Below are 18867 nucleotides of genomic sequence, written 5' to 3' on the forward strand. Positions count from 1 at the left end.
AAATCAATGTTGGCTTTGCAGCGCTCTAGCAACTCATAAGGCCAGAAACAAAGAGTCAGCGTGACATAATGGGTAGCAGATGAGATGTGGACCAAGGAAGACCTTGTTGCAAATTGCTACTTGGCCATTAGATTCACTGGGAAATCTTGGGCTTGTTGGGATCTCTGTGCCAAATCTGCCTCAAAGGTCTTGCCTCAGGATGAAATGGGATAGTCCCACATATAATTCTGAGCTCTTTGGAAAAGAGGAAAGTTACAAAACAACAGTAGTAATGAGGATTGTGGAGAAGTGGTTTAAAAAAACAATAAAAAATGTTTACTAGAACAGGGTTGGGTTTAGATACAATGTCTATGTATATGGGGTCATGTAAAGGGTTAAATTTGATGTCCTAGATATCTGTTGGTGACTGACAGTTGGTTTTTATTTACTTACATAAGACTGGGGGGTGGGACTAGATTCTTAAGGAGAAGATTGTAAAATTGCAGTTCTGAGTGGCTAGATAGAAATTCTTGGTAAATCACTGTATGGCAAAAATGGCCTGATGAGGGGGAGACTTATATGCCACTCAAATCTGATGTGTTGAAGGGACAGGGTGGCTGGAAGATAAATAGGCCTATTCTACTACTGTTGAGAGAGAGAAAGAAGAGCAAAGAGATGAAGAAGAGGAAGACAAGAATGAAGAAGATGACTTAGGATGAGACTAGCTGAGAATAAGCTGAGGGAGAAGGCTGAAGTCTAGACTCTGGAGCTGAAGCAAGATGGAAAAGAGGTTATCGAGGTGAAAGAAAAGCCTGGTATTATAATTTGCCCCCCAAGAGCTGAATCACTGGCTTAAGCCAAAGATTGGCCATGAGGGCAATGAACAGCAAGGAGAATTCAGCAAGGCGCTTCTGAAGCTGATCAGAATGAGATCTGCCTGCTAGTCTGGCTTGAGGGAAACCAGGTGAAGCCCATAGTACCTGGCGGTGGGATCAACTGAGTAATTGCCATATAGGTTAAATAGTGCTAGGAACTTCTCTTTACCTGACAGCCTTATATAAACCTCTGTAACTGGCAGTTAAAGGTACAGAAACCTTACAACAGAAAACGTAAGCCAGTCTTAAACAGGAACCAGCTCTTGTTACTGTTACTTTACATGTATAGGGGTTTTTAAAATAAATAAATAGACAAATTATATCTTTTATTTAATGATACAAGTGTGTCTGGCTGCTTTTGTAAAACATCTAAAATACCACAGCTACTGGGTTATAAAAGTTAGAGGTAAAGGGACCCCTGACCATTAGGTCCAGTCGTGGCCGACTCTGGGGTTGCAGCACTCATCTCGCTTTATTGGCCGAGGGAGCCGGCGAACCAGAGCAGCACATGGAAACACCGTTTACCTTCCCACTGGAGCGTACCTATTTATCTACTTGCACTTTGACGTGCTTTCGAACTGCTAGGTTGGCAGAAGCAGGGACCGAGATACGGGAGCTCACCCCGTCGTGGGAATTCGAACCGCCAACCTTCTGATCGGCAAACCCTAGGCTCAGTGGTTAAACCCACAGCGCAGTTACAAGCTATAGCCAAACCTAGTAAACAGTATAGTAAAGATGTTTTGTTGCAGTGGTTGCAGGTGAATTGGCTGTGGTAAATAAAAGCTCATTCTCCACATATAAAAAGAAAAGATTAACTCACCACAAAGATCACAATTGTCACAATGACAAAAGATAGGACAGGAGCTGAAGAGGGCTTTTTTAATTGTCATTTGTGACTAAGGGACCTCATTGATGTCGTTGCTGCCTCCTAGCCTTCAGAAGCAGCTCTTTGGGGCTCTGAGAGCTATGTTGAGTAAGTGGGGCCTAAGAATGTGCTACAGATGCTTAAAAACTCAATGTTGAAAATGCAAGCTTTGATGCTAGGTCCCTTCTGTGCCAGTTTCAAGTGCAGAACAGAGAGGGTATCTAACAGGCAAAATGTACTCACCATCTCCATCCATGTCATCATCACAGGCATCACCTTTGCCATCTCCGTCCGTGTCTCGCTGGTCATTGTTTAAGACCATACGGCAATTGTCACAAGCATCACCAAAGATATCTTGGTCGCTGTTTCTCTGGTTAACGTTAGAAGCCAGTACACAGTTGTCCTGAAACAGAGAAAGGCAAAGTGCTCTGGGCTACAGTCTCTCTGGAGCAGCAGCACTCATCATCACTCTCTGCTGACTTTGCTTTTGCAAGTGATGAATTTGCAGATGAATTCAGCTCAGTGGGTTCACACAGGGAATCTCCATTTGAAACTTTGTTGTTGATGATGATGCCTGGCGGCTCTTACAAGGTCTGCTGTACCATGTCCTGGGAGACTGAAACGTTCCCCCACCGATATCTGTTACCATTCTACATGTCTAATCAAGTCCTGCATACAGATAGACCCGTTTGATCTAAGTAAATAATCAATAAACACACAAGACATAACCGGCTGTACTTTTGAATAAATAAGGTATACTATTCATTGCATCAAATTGTAGATTTCAACGGAAGTCTCATAAAGTTCAACAAAAAAATCAGAAGACCACTACTATGCTATAAGATCCACTATCCTGTAATATTACATATGAGCCTGTTCTACTGATGAAGCCTAGGATGGCGAAACAAGGCTAATATTCCAGAAATCCTTGTGAAAGGATTCTGTGGAACTGTAACAACCCTTCATGTGGATTGTTGGACTCTTTGAACAGACAGGTGAAATAGATACTATTACATGTATGGACCTTATGCATGGACTAGAGAATGAACTGATCCACTGGGCCTTCTGCTTTTTTTGGTTGAACTTTATGAGTCTTCTGTTGAAATCTACAATTTAATACAATGAATATTTATTCAAAAGTACAGCCGGTTACGTCTTGTGTGTTTATTGAGTACGTTTCACGTAACCATAGGTTGTTTGTTGTTGTGTTGATCTAAGTAAATGGCAAAAGGCCACTGATGCACTAGAGGCTGTGCAGGGGCTTGATATAAAGGCTGATGCTTATGATCCTGCTGCTTGAGTATGGGAGGGATGTAAATTACACAGATAAATAATATCTATAACCAGTACCTGATCATTTGGAATACCATCCCCATCGGCATCATCATCACATGCATCTCCAATTCCATCTCCATCAGCATCTTCTTGTCCAGAGTTTGGAACCACCTTGCAATTGTCCTATGGGGGGAAAACAAGGTGGCGATCTAGAACCCATGCTTTTGATCATGGGTTGCAAGCTGTGGGCATATTTGCAAACTGCCAAAACTATTATGGGCATCATGCACATGATGAAGCCATACACCTGCATGCACATTCATTTAACCCCTCCCCACCAGCATTTAAAGCTTGAAGAACTGTTTTTGCTTTTTGAAAAACCTAGTTGACAAGTGACCATCCTGGAAAGAGCAGCTGGGGAGGGAAGAATTAATTTCTCCAAGTCTAATTTCATAAGCAAAGTAGTGCTGGTGTCAGGGAAGACCATGTGTGTCCATAGGCAATACGTTGCTGATTCATGTTTGCTCTCTTTCTCACCCTCCTGTGCACTTCCCTGTGCTGTGATTTAAAATGAAGAAGACGTGAGAGATCAGGTGCCTGCCCTCTTAGATCTTACCTTTCTGCAACTCTCAGCTGAGCATGAAAGTTCTTCATCAGGATAGCCATCAATATCGATATCTTTTCCGCACACAAAGCCATCGCCAGCCCAGCCAATACCACACTGCGAGCAAAAGTGTTACAAAATAAAGCCAGGCTGAGGAAGTCATTCTATAGACATACACAAGTGCTGTCGGATATGGAATTAGAAGACCCACAATATGCTCTAAGCAGGGCAGTGTAATTACGTACTACTAAAAATGTAAATAATTAGTATGTAGTTATGATGTCTTGCTTAGAGCATATTGTCAAATTAATTGCAATTTTTTTTTATATTGAGAACTATGACTCACCCCCAAATGATAACACAATACATTTTTTAAAAAAATGAATTACAGATTATACTGAAGAATGTCAAAACAGGGATCAAGTTAAAACAAATCTGTGAGGTCATCAACTTACAATACATGAGATGTCTCCTTGCCGCACTTCAGCACACTGTGCATGGATACTGCAAGGGTTCAGAGCTTGATTCCTGCAGCTCCTTTCAGGCCTGCATCCCCTGACCTGGTCTCCAGTAAAACCTGGTTTGCATGTCCCACAGCGGAACGAGCCCTTCGATGAAAGCAAAGCCAGTCAGGCACTGTTTGTGAATGGTCCGTGCATGTATTGTAGGAGGAACAATTTCAAAAGAGGTATTCTTTTCTCTGAGAGAGAAAATGTTTTAACACATCTACACTTCTTTATTTTCCTTTTTTAAAAAATGTAGTGTTTTAATAGACCCCCTTTAAAAAAAGTATTAAAAATAATGCATATTTTAAAAGATTTGCCGCCTGATTATTGAATCTTTTTAATCCTTCCACAAAATGTAAATTGGTGGATCTAAACAATTAATTGATTGAAGTGTCTTTCTGTTTGTTGCTTCAAGATAAGAAAACTTTCTCACAACAGTAGTGTCACTGATTTGTTTAATTTTGGAAGCCAAGCACAGGGAGTCTATTCCAATATGCTGTATGCTGCCTTGATATATTTTTTTATAAATGTGTGGGTTATAAATACTTAATGAATAAATGAATAAACCTGTGGATAAGAAGAGAGGGAGAAATTTACAATGGGGCAGGGGGGAGGGACTATGTAATACCCATGGTCCACTTTGAGTTTCTTGAGGTTCCAAAAGGTACTTCATTAAAGTCTGCACAGATATTTTAAATCTCTGAGAAGTTTATGCAAAAAATGTAAATTCAGACCTAGTATTACACCCACCAAGGCACATCCTTGGACACTTGAAAGACATTGTTTGCCCCCGGAAGGTGCTGGGGTCAATCCCTAGCATCTCCCAGGGGAAAAGACCTAGTATCAGGTGCTGAAAATGCTGAGATTCTGCTAGCTGTCAGAATAACCAATATGAGGCTGGATGGACAAAGAATCTGAGCTCATATAAGGCAGTTTCCTATGTCTCTCTTGGTTTGCACAGGGAAACTGTTTTTCTGTTAATGGTTAGTATAATATGTCTTTCTTGTTGCAATCACATGGATGGAATTCCCTTTTTCACAGATGGCAGAAGAGGAACACACTGGATAATGTCATTAAGTGGAAGGGGAACAGAACGGGATTACATAACTATCTGCTGGCTTCACACAATCGTTATGTAGTTGGCATTCAAGTAAATGTTGTGCCACTGAGTTTATAATCACCTGACGGTGGTTTGCGTGAACTGTCCCCTTGTTTTGGGACAGCTCCTCAAACATGCAGGATGACAATATGACATAACCATGTGCTTACCACAGTGTTTACACACTGGGAATTGGGAACACAGCCCCCGTTTCCGTTGTTCTGACATTCATCTACGTCCAAGCAGATCTAACACAATAAAAACAAAAACAAGTTAGGTACAGTGAGTCAGTTATTAAAGTATAAAATAACTAGCATAAATCTGTTAAAATTTATTGGTTTGGTTTTTTAATATGGTGTTAATGCAATTGTGAAATAGTCTAAAAAGCACAGCAAAAGGTCCTTTGAGTAGTAGATAGGTCAACTAATCTCTGCTGTAGCTGCTGAGCTGGTGTAATGGAAAACATTCCATTTTAGAAGTTCAATAGTAACAATGAATGGATGCCAGTTGCAAAGACAATATTTGGCATGTTTGGCAGTTTCAAGTAAAATAAGTGTGCTAAAGTATGGCAAGTTTTCTAATGCAAACTGAAAAATTTCCAGTGCAAATCATGGGACTCTTTTTTCCAGAAAAGCCACATCTCTGTCCACAAACAAACCTATTAATACTGCCATTAGTTAGGCCAGCATTATTTTGCCATACATTCAGAAGCGGCGCAGACATTTTTTACAGACATATCTGTTAAGCTCTTTAAGAGAAATACATTCAGCTGTGCAGTCCACCCATAAACAGATACAGAGCTAGATTTTTACTAGCTTTTGATGGATTGCAATGAGATCACACACCTGTTTGTTATTTTTGGCAGAGTTGATTCCCACTCCTTGAATGGTTTGCCCGCTGTATCCTGATGGGCAGGCCTCACATCTGAAACCTGGAGCTGTATTCACACATCTCACCCCTGGGAAGCATGGATTATACCGGCACTAAAAGGCAAACCATCAAAGTGATTCAATGTACTAATTATATAGGTTTCAACCAGCAAAGTTAAGAGTCCATTTGGACATTTGCTGGAAGCCTATGTTCTAACAAATACTTCTTACACTGGAGTAGGCAAGCTTTTTTCTCTAGAGGGTTAACGTAACCTCACAAGAAATGGGCATGGGGCAGAACTAGCAGTGGATAGGGGTTATAATAACAGTAATTTATAGTAAGAGCAGTCATGGCTTTAGTAAACATGGTGTATTTCCTCTACCTTTCTCCCTACTTCTTTATCATCTTTTTCTCCTGCCCCTGCACCCTTGTCTCTCTCTTACTTTTGCAATGGAGATAGAATGGGAGGAAGGAAAGGGACGTGAGCCAGATAGCCCCCCAGGCGATTTTAAACCAGCCTGAGGGCTGCATGTGGTCCCTGCACCACAGGTTGCCCACTCGTTTTCTATTGTAATACCAGGAGAAGGGGGACTCACTCTGAGCACCAGGAATTTATTTACCCTTGGTCATCAATTGATGAGACATCTTGGATTTCTCTAGCTCCAGAATTCATAGGCTGAACCTCTCCTTTCTCACTGGGCTGTGCATGGGTGCTTTTAAACAACATTTTACCTCATCAACATCTGTGCATATAACTCCATTTCCAGTGAAGCCTTCAGGACAAGGCCCACACTGAAATCCATCTGCCGTGTCCATGCATCGCACCCCTCGGAAACAAGTGTTGGCTTCACATTTGGGCTTAGGGGGCGGTGGGGATGGTGTGGGGAAATTTCCAGCTCCCAAACCTGTGATTGGAGGTAGAGCAATTTATTTATTTATTTTAGTAATCAGCTGCTGATCAGTAAATCCTGAGGTAAATGTTGAACATTTGTACCACGCATGGCAGTGGATCAATCCTCCGGTTGGGTTGGATATCTTCTGAGATAATTGTGTGAAGAACACAACATGTATCTATTTTGCTTCTTGCACACACTACAGTAACCACCACACTACCATTGTTGGCTCCAGATTCGGTGAAGACCTTGGTGCAGGCTGTGTGTAGTGAGTGTGTCACCAGTGCCCAACTCCCTCCAAGTGCAATCTGACCGGAAGGAGCCTGCAAACCAAGTGAAAGTTGCCAATCCTCTTTGCTCTTGCCACTGCTCTTATGCTTAGAGAGGCCAGATAAGCAAGCTGCAATAGCAAGGGAATGAGGAAAAGGGCTATAGGGATCTGGGGGTCACACCATCTGTGGTGCTGGCCCCATCAGGCGCTCAACAATACTGACTTTTGATGCCAGCCCTGCCTCCCACTGCCTGTCCAGGGGTGGGGGTATACATGTATGTTTGTTTCACAACAATGCACAAAAAAAAATCAAGGTACAATTTTCTACATGAAAGTAATAACTGTGTAGGGAATCTGAAAGGTGTGGCTCTGAATTCTGCATGGGACAAGGCATTTCAAGGTTGTATTCATGACTTCTCTTGTTTTCTGTTTAAGAGCAATGGGCTGATAGTTTTGCAGCACCCTAAAACAAAACAAAAAAAAATATGAAAGGCTAACAAATTTACTATGGCATTATTCCATTCCTGTGGAATAAATTCCATGAAATCTTATGCCGTAATAAATTTTAATGTTCAAAGGTGCTGAAATACTATTTGTTGTTTGTGCTGACAGGCATGTTCTCTGTTGAGATATGCAGAAAACAAACTACCTAGAGCTGGGTTATTTTCTGTTTGGTGTTCAGGCGATCAGTATATTCAGAAGAATATGAAGCATCTTTTTACTTTCAGTCATTTAAGCTCTGTTCTATGCACAATTACCTGGGGGTAAGCCTCACTGAATGGTTGGTTGACAAATCTGTCTGTCTCGGGAGACAATGGAGGAGTGGCAACTATTTCTGAGTAAGCATGCATAGAACAGGATGGTATATTGTTTTAATCTGCCAACCAGTCAGTTAAAAACTCAACTACTGAGTCCCACCAGCAAAAGCTCTGCACAAGGACTTCCACTTGTTCAGCAAGGCTTTCCCCCCATGATATTAGCTCAGGGGGGAATAAGGAGAACCCCTGGAAATGTGGGGGGGGGGAATAGGAGAGCCAAAATGCTCACCCTGATGGAACAAACACCTAAGCATGTTGAATTTCCCTCTATGTCTACTTGGAACTCCTATGAAATTCAGTAGACCTTACTTCAAGGAAAGTGTTCACAACTGGTGTGGGCTAAGCACAACAAATATTGCTTTTTCGATTTGATGATTTGGTTTTGGAAATACAAAAGTGCTTACCACATGCTTGACATTCAGCTATTGTGTTCCTCAAAAATGTTGTTTCTTTAACCTTTGAATTATATAAAATTAATACATTCATCAGGCTTGTTTTTCTTGAATTGCCACTATGACTATTACAGAAAAAACCAGACAATGCACATTATACAACCTAACCAATAATACTGCCTAATTTTTCAAAACAGTTACTTGGTACTGTTTTTGGCATAATTGTCCATACTGGACCTTATGACAAGTCATCTCCATGTAAACAGTTATGATTTCATATTTTAACCTCCTGCTATCTTCAGCTGAACTACTTAGAGCAGATAATGTTCACCGCAGCTCAAAAATCCCATCGGCCTTCAAACAAAAATAATAATGCAAGGCTTAAACTTTAATTTGGGCTTTAAATGTTTTTGGAGTGAACTGTAGACACATGCCTGCGCTCAGCCTTGCCTCATTTAATTGCCTTCACATATCACTAAATCAGCTCCAGGAGTCTTCATGATTTTCCCAAGTCTGGAAAAGTGTGCAGGCTGAGGCCATCACCATTCATAAATAACTTTATAAAGTTAAGCATATCCTTCATGCTCTCAGACACGTTCTTTCTTAGAATTTAATCCATGGAGGCCAGTGGTATGATTCAGGAATGAACTATGCCATGCACATCCAAAAACAACCAAGTCTCTCTCTTAAATTGCAGTGGACTATTTCATTACCTATTTCTTAATGTAAAGGAAAGAAGTTTGCCCAGAAGTCTCAATTGTAGTGTGTTTTTAATGTTGTACACTGCCCTGGGATCTTTGGATAAAGGTTGGTGTATAAATTGAATAAATAATAATAATAATTGTGGGTGAAACTTCAGCAGAAATAATAAGATACCCATTTAGCTGGTGGTCAGCAAAGTAAGTGTTATATAAACATGTCTTATACCTGCTGTCGGAGAAGATCTTTCACATCACCCAGTATTTGGTTCATTTGCATCATGTGACCTAATAACTGCCTGTTAAAGTCACTTGTAGAGACACCTATAATAAAATGAAAGTTATGAAAAAGTGTAATGCAGAAGTTCAGAAACCCAACAGTATTGACACTTATCTAACCTCCAAAGTACTTCATAAAAGTTCACAATTGCCTAGAATTTGGACCTCAGCAAACTTACCATCTGTCTCTACGCATGTTTACTCTGAGATTCCACTAGTTTCAATAAGACTTATTTCCAGCTAGTTTATTATTAGTTTTGCAGCCATGCAGCCCTATCTTATGCATGCTTCTTTGGAAATAAGTCCCACTGTTCGACTGAGGCTTACTCCCAAGCAGCCTTGGTCTAGTAGTTCAAGGACTGCATTGCAGCTTTAAGGGCCAGCTCAACCTCTACAGAATCAAGTGATCGCTTAAATGTGTTAGCAAGTCATTCATGGATCAAGCATTACCAACATCATCCTTGCACATGCAGATGGCAGCAAAACTGGAAATGATGTTACCATCCACCAATGACAATGCCACTCATCAATGACACTCTGTATAATAAAACGTGGCCCGCCTTGAGAGGACTGTGTGGCCCTGAAAGGCAGTGTAAGGTAAAGGTAAAGGGACCCCTGACCATTAGGTCCAGTCGCGGACGACTCTGGGGTTGCGGCGCTCATCTCGCTTTATTGGCCGTGGGAGCCGGCGTACAGCTTCCGGGTCATGTGGCCAGCATGACTAAGCCGCTTCTGGCGAACCAGAGCAGCGCATGGAAACGCCGTTTACCTTCCTGCCGGAGTGGTACCTATTTATCTACGTGCTTTCGAACTGCTAGGTTGGCAGGAGCAGGGACCGAGCAACAGGAGCTCACCCCGTCGCAGGGATTCAAACCGCCAACCTTCTGATCTGCAAGTCCTAAGCTCTGTGCTTTAACCCACAGCGCCACCCACGAAAGGCAGCGTAGAAATACCCAAATAAACAAATGAATACATGCATGGAGGGAACTATCAACACATGGCAATGATGGGAACACTGACATGTCACCCTCCCCGCTCCACGTGCACACAATTAAAGTTGTTGAAAGAAACACCGGTGTTGTACTGACATTCCTCACAGCAAGCAAGCAAGCAAGCAAGCAAGAGTGGGCATCGTACACACATGAGCACATGCACATGAGGCCCCTGTGTGGCATAGGTGTTTGATGCAGCAGTCTTAAAGTGCAGAGCTCTCCTAGACAGAAGAAAGGCAGCTGCTACAGAATTCTGTGCACTGAAATCCAAGACACATCAGCTCTCCCAAGATCAACCACCGATGACTTCATTTCAGCTAATACACAAAACACAAAAACGCCCATGCACTGATGATATGATTCTTTTCTCCCCAACATATGCTAAAGCGATCTAGTTTAAATTGTTTCTGGCCACCACTTTGATATCTGCTGAACAGGTTACTAGAAAAAGGCTAGAAAACATGCCCATAGAACAATGCGAGCCAAGTCAATGCTTTTCTAAGAACATACGCATCTACCCTGAAAGGAGGATGAGCTTCTTCTTTGCATGACTTCATACCTTGTTGGCATAGAGACAAAAGGCTCTGGTGCCCCTCCTTCAAGTCACTTCCCATCCTTATCCAGTGGCGATTATTACAAGCCCCTGATGCCATGCTGCCAGTCCTCAGAAAAGGAGGACAGGGAAAGGAAAGCCAGCCGACAGATAGACACCGAGAGATTGAGCTGCTATGAAGTGGCATTTGCCACATTGTATGCAGACCTGCCCAAGATTAAACTCAGAGGAAAGCAGTGCTGTCAAAGGTCTATCTTTGCACAGGCCTGATTGGCTGGTGGATGCAATGTCACAAATCCAACTCCCCCAACATCCTTGGTGCAGTCTTCCAGCTCTTTTTGTATTGATTTCCCTCTTTAAAAAATAAAACAAAAGCAGCAAAAAATGCTTAAATGTAGGTGGGGAGTTCATGCTGAGCTTCAAACCTTTTGAAAAAGATGAACACCTTGCCAGGGTTATGGGACTGAGCAAAAATAGCCTCCTAAAACTATTCATAAAATGGAGTTAAGTGAAATTCCAATAACAGGTTTCCCTCAGATAACTCTCTTCTGATAAATTTCCGCCTCCTGAAACCTGGGTGAAACTCTAATGACTATCCATGTGGGTTTGTGTTTTGCTGTTTGTTTAATGTTTCTGGTTTGGATTTAACCTATTTCCTAAGGCAGTTGCCTAAGGAACAACAAGTCGAAGGCGCTGTTTATGTTTTGCCTGGTACAGAGGAGACTGAGAGGAGATACGATAGCCATCTTCAAATATCTCAAGAGCTGTCACAAGGCAGATGGAGTGAGCTTGTTTTTGCCTGGTCTGGAGGCTAGGATCCGAACCAATGGATTCAAGTTACAAGAAAGGAGACTCCAACTAAACATCAAGAAGAACTGTCTGACAGTGAGAACTGCTCAACTCTGGAACAGACTTCCATGAAAGATGATGGACTCTTCTTTCTTTTTAAGCAGAGGTTGGATGGCTATCTGCCATGTGTGCTGTAGCTGCAATTCCTTGCCTTTTTCTCATACGTCAATCAGAGAATTAAAGTACAACATCTGGTGTCGAGGGCAAGACGTGGCAACTCTACTGCTTAGTTACAGGAGACTTTCTTGGAAGGATGGTATATCTTTGCTTCCTCTTGCAGTACAGCTAGGATAAAAATAGTCACTAGGAAACCTGGTTATGCTCTGAATACAATATTACATATGGCCAAGTACATTTATTTTGTAATATAAAAACTACCTGGATATTGAACTGCTGGCTCAATCTGTGGAAGAAAACAGTCCTGGAGGCCAGCTACTTGGGACAATGACCCTTTTACTACTAGCTTCAGCTCCTCCAAAGTGTCCTGCAATGACAAAAGAGATTTGGGGGCATAACATTAGGAAGAGGTATCCCAGCTTTTCCTTTCGAAAGCTCACAACAGTTCAAATGCCTTTCATGATCTTCACAAACACAACAGGCAGCTGCAAGAACTTTTTTTTAGGGGATGATGTACAAATGCTACTAACACAGAAGTCAGTAATATGTACATCTATATGTTGTGTGAATGAAAATGTTCTTGCTGTAACAGTCATAGGAAAAGTTGCCTCCCAAGAACCTGAAGGATATGCATTTTGGTTATGACCAGCTAAGAAAACTTACATGTGCCCTGTATCTTAAAATATTGGTATCTTTACCAAGCAGAGATTAGGTAGCTGCCCTTAGGGCAGAGTTCTTTGACCTTGTGCCTCCAGGTATTGATGGACTAGAACTCCCATCAACCATCTTAGCCCAATGGTCAGGGGACTTGCAATCCAATATCTGGGGGCCCAAGGTTAAAGAAGGCTGCCTTAAAAGGTACAGGCCAGCCAGATTATTGTCCAAGATGGAATTTCATCTGGCTGGCCTGTTGTCAGGATAGAATGGGGCTATAGAGCTTTGGCCTCTGCCATCAGGACCTTGAGACACTGGGAGGTTATTCCTGAATCTCAGGAATAACATCAAGGCAAGGATATGGCCAACCTTTCACCACTCATCAGCCATAAAATAAGCAACTGCAAAGAAATTGATTCTTCACTTCCTGCCAGAAGGAACACTTGGCTCCTCTTGGGACTGCAGAGCTAAAAGAATGCAAACATGAACATTATGATCCCATCCATCAGCCAGAGAATGAAGGGCAGCTGGGTTGTGCAGGTTTAGGGGCATGTCTCTATGTGCATTCTTCAATTACAATGATGATCATTTGATCAAAGGCAGGATATAGTAAGTGTCAAACCAGGGGGGAAAATCTATGTGCCACTGGTATCCTCCCCCGCGCCCCCGCTTTCTATCCATTACATCTTTTTTTAAAGCAGAATGGGGTACTTTGCACACAGAATCATAGAACTGTAGAGTTGGAAGGGACCCCAAGGGTCATCTAGTCCAACCCCCTGCAGTGCAGGAATCTCAACTAGATCATACATGGCAGGTGGCCATCCAACCTCTGCTTAAAAAGGAAGGAGAGTTCGCTTTCTTTCATGGGAGTCACTGATTTTTATCAAAAATAAATTAAAGTTGCTTTGTGCCAGAGGCAAAAGGAATACGGCACATGCCTAGATTTCAGCGTAACTTTAAGTCAATTAACTAAAAGAGAAGTTGGTTTTCCTCATAAAAGTACACAGAGAGACAGGCTCAGTTTGAGATGCCAGAGTTGTTGAAAATAAAAGTTAGTAACCCTAATTGGTCTCCTTTCATATATGTAAGAAGTTCTTTGGTAAAAAAAAGTTAGGTAAAAGTAAAGGACCCCTGAACGGCGACTATGGAGTTGCGGTGCTCATCTCGCTTTCAGGCCGAGGGAGCCGGCATTTGTCCACAGACAGCTTTCCGGGTCATGTGGCCAGCATGACTAAACCGCTTCTGGCGCAACCAAACACCTTGACAGAAACCAGAGTGCATGGAAACGTCGTTTACCTTCCCACCGCAGCCGTACCTGTTTGTCTACTTGCACTGGCGTGCTTTCGAACTGCTAGGGATTCAAACCGCTGACCTTCTGATCAGCAAGCCCAAGAGGCTCAGTGGTTTAGACCGACCACAGCGCCATTCACATTAGCAACCCTAACTGGTCTCCTTTCATATATATATAAGAAGTTCTCTGGTAGTACCACAGAGCTCTTCAGTTGCAAGGGAAGGTTATACTCACGAATCAAAAGGACTGAGGGGAAGAACTTGACTGATGAACTCATGAATCTCCCCTGCTCCCTCTCCATCCTGGGCCTGACAACTGAAGTGCATGTGTCTCCACCCAATCAGCAAGCACCCTGACATGAGAGGAGCATCTGAATGAAGACTCCATCACTCCTCTACAGCTGCTCACCTGTGCTTTTTTCTGCAGTGTTCGTAACTCCACTGCCTCTGAGCTTTGTGACAGTCCTGAAAAGGCTTTAGGCAGATCTTGAACGGAATCCATCTGCACACAGTCCACGTACAATTCGGCTTTGCTGGAGCCACGTTGCAGGCCGCTTAGCCTGAGGAGGACTGAACGGCGCTTCCCATCTGCCAGTGGCACGTTGCTGAAGATCACAGCATTTAACTTCCCATCGCTCCTCAAATATCGAAGGGAAACTAGAACAAAATAACATTATTGTAAGGCAAGAACACAGTATAATTGGTACACAGTGAAACCTCTGCCAATGGAGCAGGAAGTTTGCGGAAAGTTAAGGAAAGCCAGCTCAGCTTTTCTTGGTTTGATCGTGTCTGTTGCGACAGCTCTAGTTAACAAATCACTTGTAAATGCATATACCATGTGGAGTATTGTCCTAGATGCAGATAAAAATAAAACAGCTAACAAAGGGAGGGGGCCCCCCGTCAGCTCCAGCTCCCTCCATGATCACAGATGCACAGGTTGGGTGGTGGCCAAACGCAAAAAGAGGAAGGGCCTCCTGCGCCTTTAGAAGTTGAGTGGAAGAGGGAATTTCAACAGGGTTCCTTCTTCTACACAACTTTTATCTATCAGTCATCTGCTTGAGACATCTTTTGAAGACATCTTTTGCCCATGCATGCCTTTCCCCGATCCATGAAACTGGTCCTTTTATGCATGCTACAACATCGGGCGAAAAATTTCTGCATTGCAGAGAGTTGGACTAGATTATCCTCATGGTCCCTTCCAGCTCTACAGTTCCAGGCATTTCTGTACTTTTAATCACTTTTTAATTTTTTATTGTATATTTTTAGGTTTTTTTCAATGGGTTTTCATTTTAATTGTACTCTCTTACCACTTTAGTGTTTGCATCCCTGGGGTCCTTGGAGAGGAAGGGCAAGATAGAAATTTTAATGATGGTGATGATGATTAGAAGAAGCAATTTTGTGTTTCCTAGTATGTTAAAAACCATTTAGATCTATTCTTATACAGTGGTACCTTGGGTTACAGACCTCGCTAACCCAGAAATAGTACCTCGGGTTAAGAACTTTGCTTCAGGATGAGAATAGAAATCGCACGGCGGCAGCGGGAGGCCCCATTAGCAAAAGTGGTACGTCAGGTTAAGATCAGTTTCAGGTTAAGAACAGACCTCTGGAACGAATTAAGTTCTTAACCCAAGGCACCACTATATATTAAGTGGTATAGAAATGATCTTCTATAAATCATAAAGGTGTAGGAGCTCAGTTCTGTTTTGTATCTGGCCCTGAATTAGTTTCTGGTTCTCAGATTCCATTTCATATTATTAAAGCAGAAACAGTAAGGACTGCAGCAGGGTTGGCTAAAGACATCTGGAAAGAAAACTCCAGAAAGTACCTCTCCCCATGCTAAATTATATGCAGTAACTGAACAACTTATAATTTCTTGCCCTTTAATGTAGCTCCATATTTGCTCCCTAAGGACCAAACTAGATGTAGCTTGTGAGATATCTAGTCCAGTTTGCTTTTTAGGAACTGGCCCACCTTCTCATGGATTAGATCTGCCCTGATGGTTTGTTAAGCAAAGGTACAAAAATTAAGACCATAGAGCATTTTATCTACTAAAAGCTGCTATGTAAGTGGCAACCACATTAGAAGAACACTGAACATGCCTTGGGTTCCCCCCCCCCTTCGAAAATAAAAGCAACTGAGGGAAGAAACAGGACTATGATAAGGGGGGGGAAGGGATTTAGCCCTTTCTCTGTGTACTGTAATCCTTGTAAAAATAAACCCTCCCCCTTGCATTATTTGCCCCAGGAACAAAGCTACCAGTGATCTCCTGTGCAGCCATGTGTTGTCAGGACCTGGGATGCAACAGACAAGAGGAATCTCTACTGCAGATTTAAAGATATGTGAGCATTCTCCAGCTTTGAATCTGGCAAGCCCTGTAAGAAAGATCCTGCATCTGGAGCAAGACTGGATAAATCCAGCAGAGAATGAGAGAAAGATAGATAAAGGAAAGGGGTGGAAGAGCTCACAATTGGCCAATGGCCACGAGACAGGATTGCCGGAGGGCAGCTGGATTGGATGGAAGATCAAGGTTCATCTGAGGGGGTGGAATACTTTTTTTGGAGAGAGCAGAGAGGGAAATGCTTGCTAGGACGGACCAAAGACATTATTATATTTAAACCATCTGTGTTGCTGCACCCTTCCACTGCAGAAAAAGTTTGAATTTAATGGTGCCAATGGACAATGAAGACTTCAGTCATTTTCACTGTGGAGAAAACCAGAGTCCCTGCTGCTTTGCTTATAAAAGGCAGTAAAAAAAAGTTTCAATTTAGGATACCAGAAATCCTGTTGGATATTTGAATAGGCTTCAAAGAGCTGTTGTTAAGTGAGCACACACAACTTTTAAAGAAAATGCTATTTTTAAAAGATGGGCAGTCTTTTCTCTGAGTGTATATCCAGGTGAGAAGGTCAGGAGAGAAGGAAAAGTAGACATGGAGGTATCTGGGGAGTCTGCAGCATATATTTTGATGGATTAGCATATGTTTTTGTGATCACTGTCCACTTCTGGAACACTATTGACTTGGTTAAAAAATACTTTCATTTCTTCACTTTTTTTAAAAAAAACCAAGTCCTTATGGTTTGAGAAGAATGAAAAGGATGCAGTTTTAATATTTTAATGCATTAAATTCAATAGTAAATTACAAATTCAGTAGTCAATAGATAAATCACAGAATCGCAGAGCAGCATTTTAGTGAAGGCCTTTAATGCGATAGCCAAGAATTTATTCATTCCTTCTTAACAGAACTATAGCATTACCCCTGAACCACCATCAATTGTTTATACTTGTACAAATGTAGTGGTGAAGGCTGGTTGCAGAATAATCCCTAAATTCCTAATCCCTAAATTGCAGCTACAGTGGTACCTCTGGTTATGAACTTAATTCATTCCAGAAGTCCGTTCTTAACCTGAGGTACCACTTTAGCTAATGGGGCCTCCTGCTGCTGCCGTGCTGCCAGCGCAAGATTTCTGTTATCCTGAGGTAAAGTTCTTAACCCGAGGTACTACTTCTGGGTTAGCAGAGTCTGTAACCCAAAGTGTTTGTAACCCGAGGTACCACTGTACTTCCTTTAGATGTTATGTGGCAATGGAGACAATGAAATTAACCTTCACACAAGCAGCTTTTAGCCTGCCTTCTAAGGCAGTGGTTCCCAAGCTCCTCACCCACCTGCCCTAGGAAGGACCACCTGAAAATTGCTACTGGTTTTGGTGGACCACTTAATGATTTTTCAACCTGTTGTAGCAATTGCAATGCACTGTGCTATATGCTGTATGATTTGTAACTTTATTTTTATAGTTTCTTTTTTATAATACAGTAAAATACCACAGAAGTAAAAGAAGCAATAAAATACAATTTAAAATAAATATTAATTTTAAAGTGAAACTGATAGACCACTGGTGGTCCATGACCAGTTTGGAAACCCATGTTCTAAGAGAATTCTTCTTCTCTTTTAGGAGAGCGAGAGTGAAATCATCATGAAGGACAATGCAGTTATGAAACCGAGAAGGCCAGATTGCAAGCGGATTCTGCTTTAATATGTTACAATCCTAAGGGAAACAAGTGAAAAGAGATGGCGGGGAGAGAAATGCTCTGGAATAGCAAAACAACACACAAAGGAAAAAAGGTACCAAACTCTTGTATTTTTTAAAAGTGTTCCTTGAGTGCATATGTTGGTATAAAACTGTTCTGTCATACTAAAAACAAGCAAACATGAATTTTTAAAATATTGCTCCTGGCAATGGCAACAGGCATTGGCCAGTAAACACCCATGGCAGTCAGACCACACAACTCAAGATAGTCATGTCCCTGCTGAGCTGCCATAAATTAAGTAACCATAGCAATTGTTGTTATACAATTCCATTCACCATATAGATGGGTTTATGAAACATTTCTGTGTCCTTCTGATGTGCTGAAGAAGAATTCCATGAAACAGTGGGTATATCCGGAATCACTGTTCACTACGTCTGTTCACGGACCACTTTGGCAGCGTTGGACGTCATAAAACAAAGCTTTACGGCTTGTTTTCACCAGATAAGAATCTGACCCATTGCTTCTTTCAGAGACTTGCATAGCCCACAAAGATTTTCAGAGACCTATAAGACTTATGTTTATTTGGTTCTATGTTTTCAAGAGAATCCCATCAAGAGTGCATAATCTGTGACTTTCAGAGATTTAGAAGATTTATATAAATTACTGCTGGGCTGCACCTGGCTTGGTGGACCACAAATGGTGCATTATAATGGCCAGACTATCTCTGTCCAAGAATCACCATAGTTGACGTAACAGCTAGAGTTGGTAAAAGGTCTAGCAACTGAGGCTACCTGAGCTTCCAGCAACAAAGATGGATCCAGGGCCCCCCCACTAACCCTGAATGTGTTTTTCCAGAGTAAGTGCAACCCCGTTGAGAATAGGCAACTCTCAGATTATATTTGCATTAATTTTTATATGACTAACATTTTGTTCTAAAGCAAAACACATGCTCTTTATTTGCTGA

The 18867-nt window shown here is 41.9% G+C and overlaps 1 protein-coding gene across 1 annotated transcript in view; it reads right to left on the minus strand.

The window, feature by feature from the left end:
• Positions 1-18867, minus strand: part of THBS4 (thrombospondin 4) — a 37289-nt gene that overhangs the window by 8091 nt on the left and 10331 nt on the right. Inside the window, exons 3-13 of the mRNA XM_083576051.1 lie at positions 14289-14536; positions 12197-12302; positions 9375-9469; positions 8460-8511; positions 6806-6978; positions 6049-6186; positions 5374-5451; positions 4054-4206; positions 3611-3715; positions 3070-3177; positions 1963-2122 (exon numbers count right to left, since the gene is read on the minus strand). Coding sequence (XP_083432177.1) covers positions 1963-2122; positions 3070-3177; positions 3611-3715; positions 4054-4206; positions 5374-5451; positions 6049-6186; positions 6806-6978; positions 8460-8511; positions 9375-9469; positions 12197-12302; positions 14289-14536 — 1416 coding nt within the window. The remainder of the gene's footprint in view (positions 1-1962; positions 2123-3069; positions 3178-3610; positions 3716-4053; positions 4207-5373; positions 5452-6048; positions 6187-6805; positions 6979-8459; positions 8512-9374; positions 9470-12196; positions 12303-14288; positions 14537-18867) is intronic.

The sequence above is a fragment of the Podarcis filfolensis genome (assembly GCF_964270895.1).
Source record: "Podarcis filfolensis genome assembly, chromosome: 11".
Classification (NCBI taxonomy): domain Eukaryota; kingdom Metazoa; phylum Chordata; class Lepidosauria; order Squamata; family Lacertidae; genus Podarcis; species Podarcis filfolensis.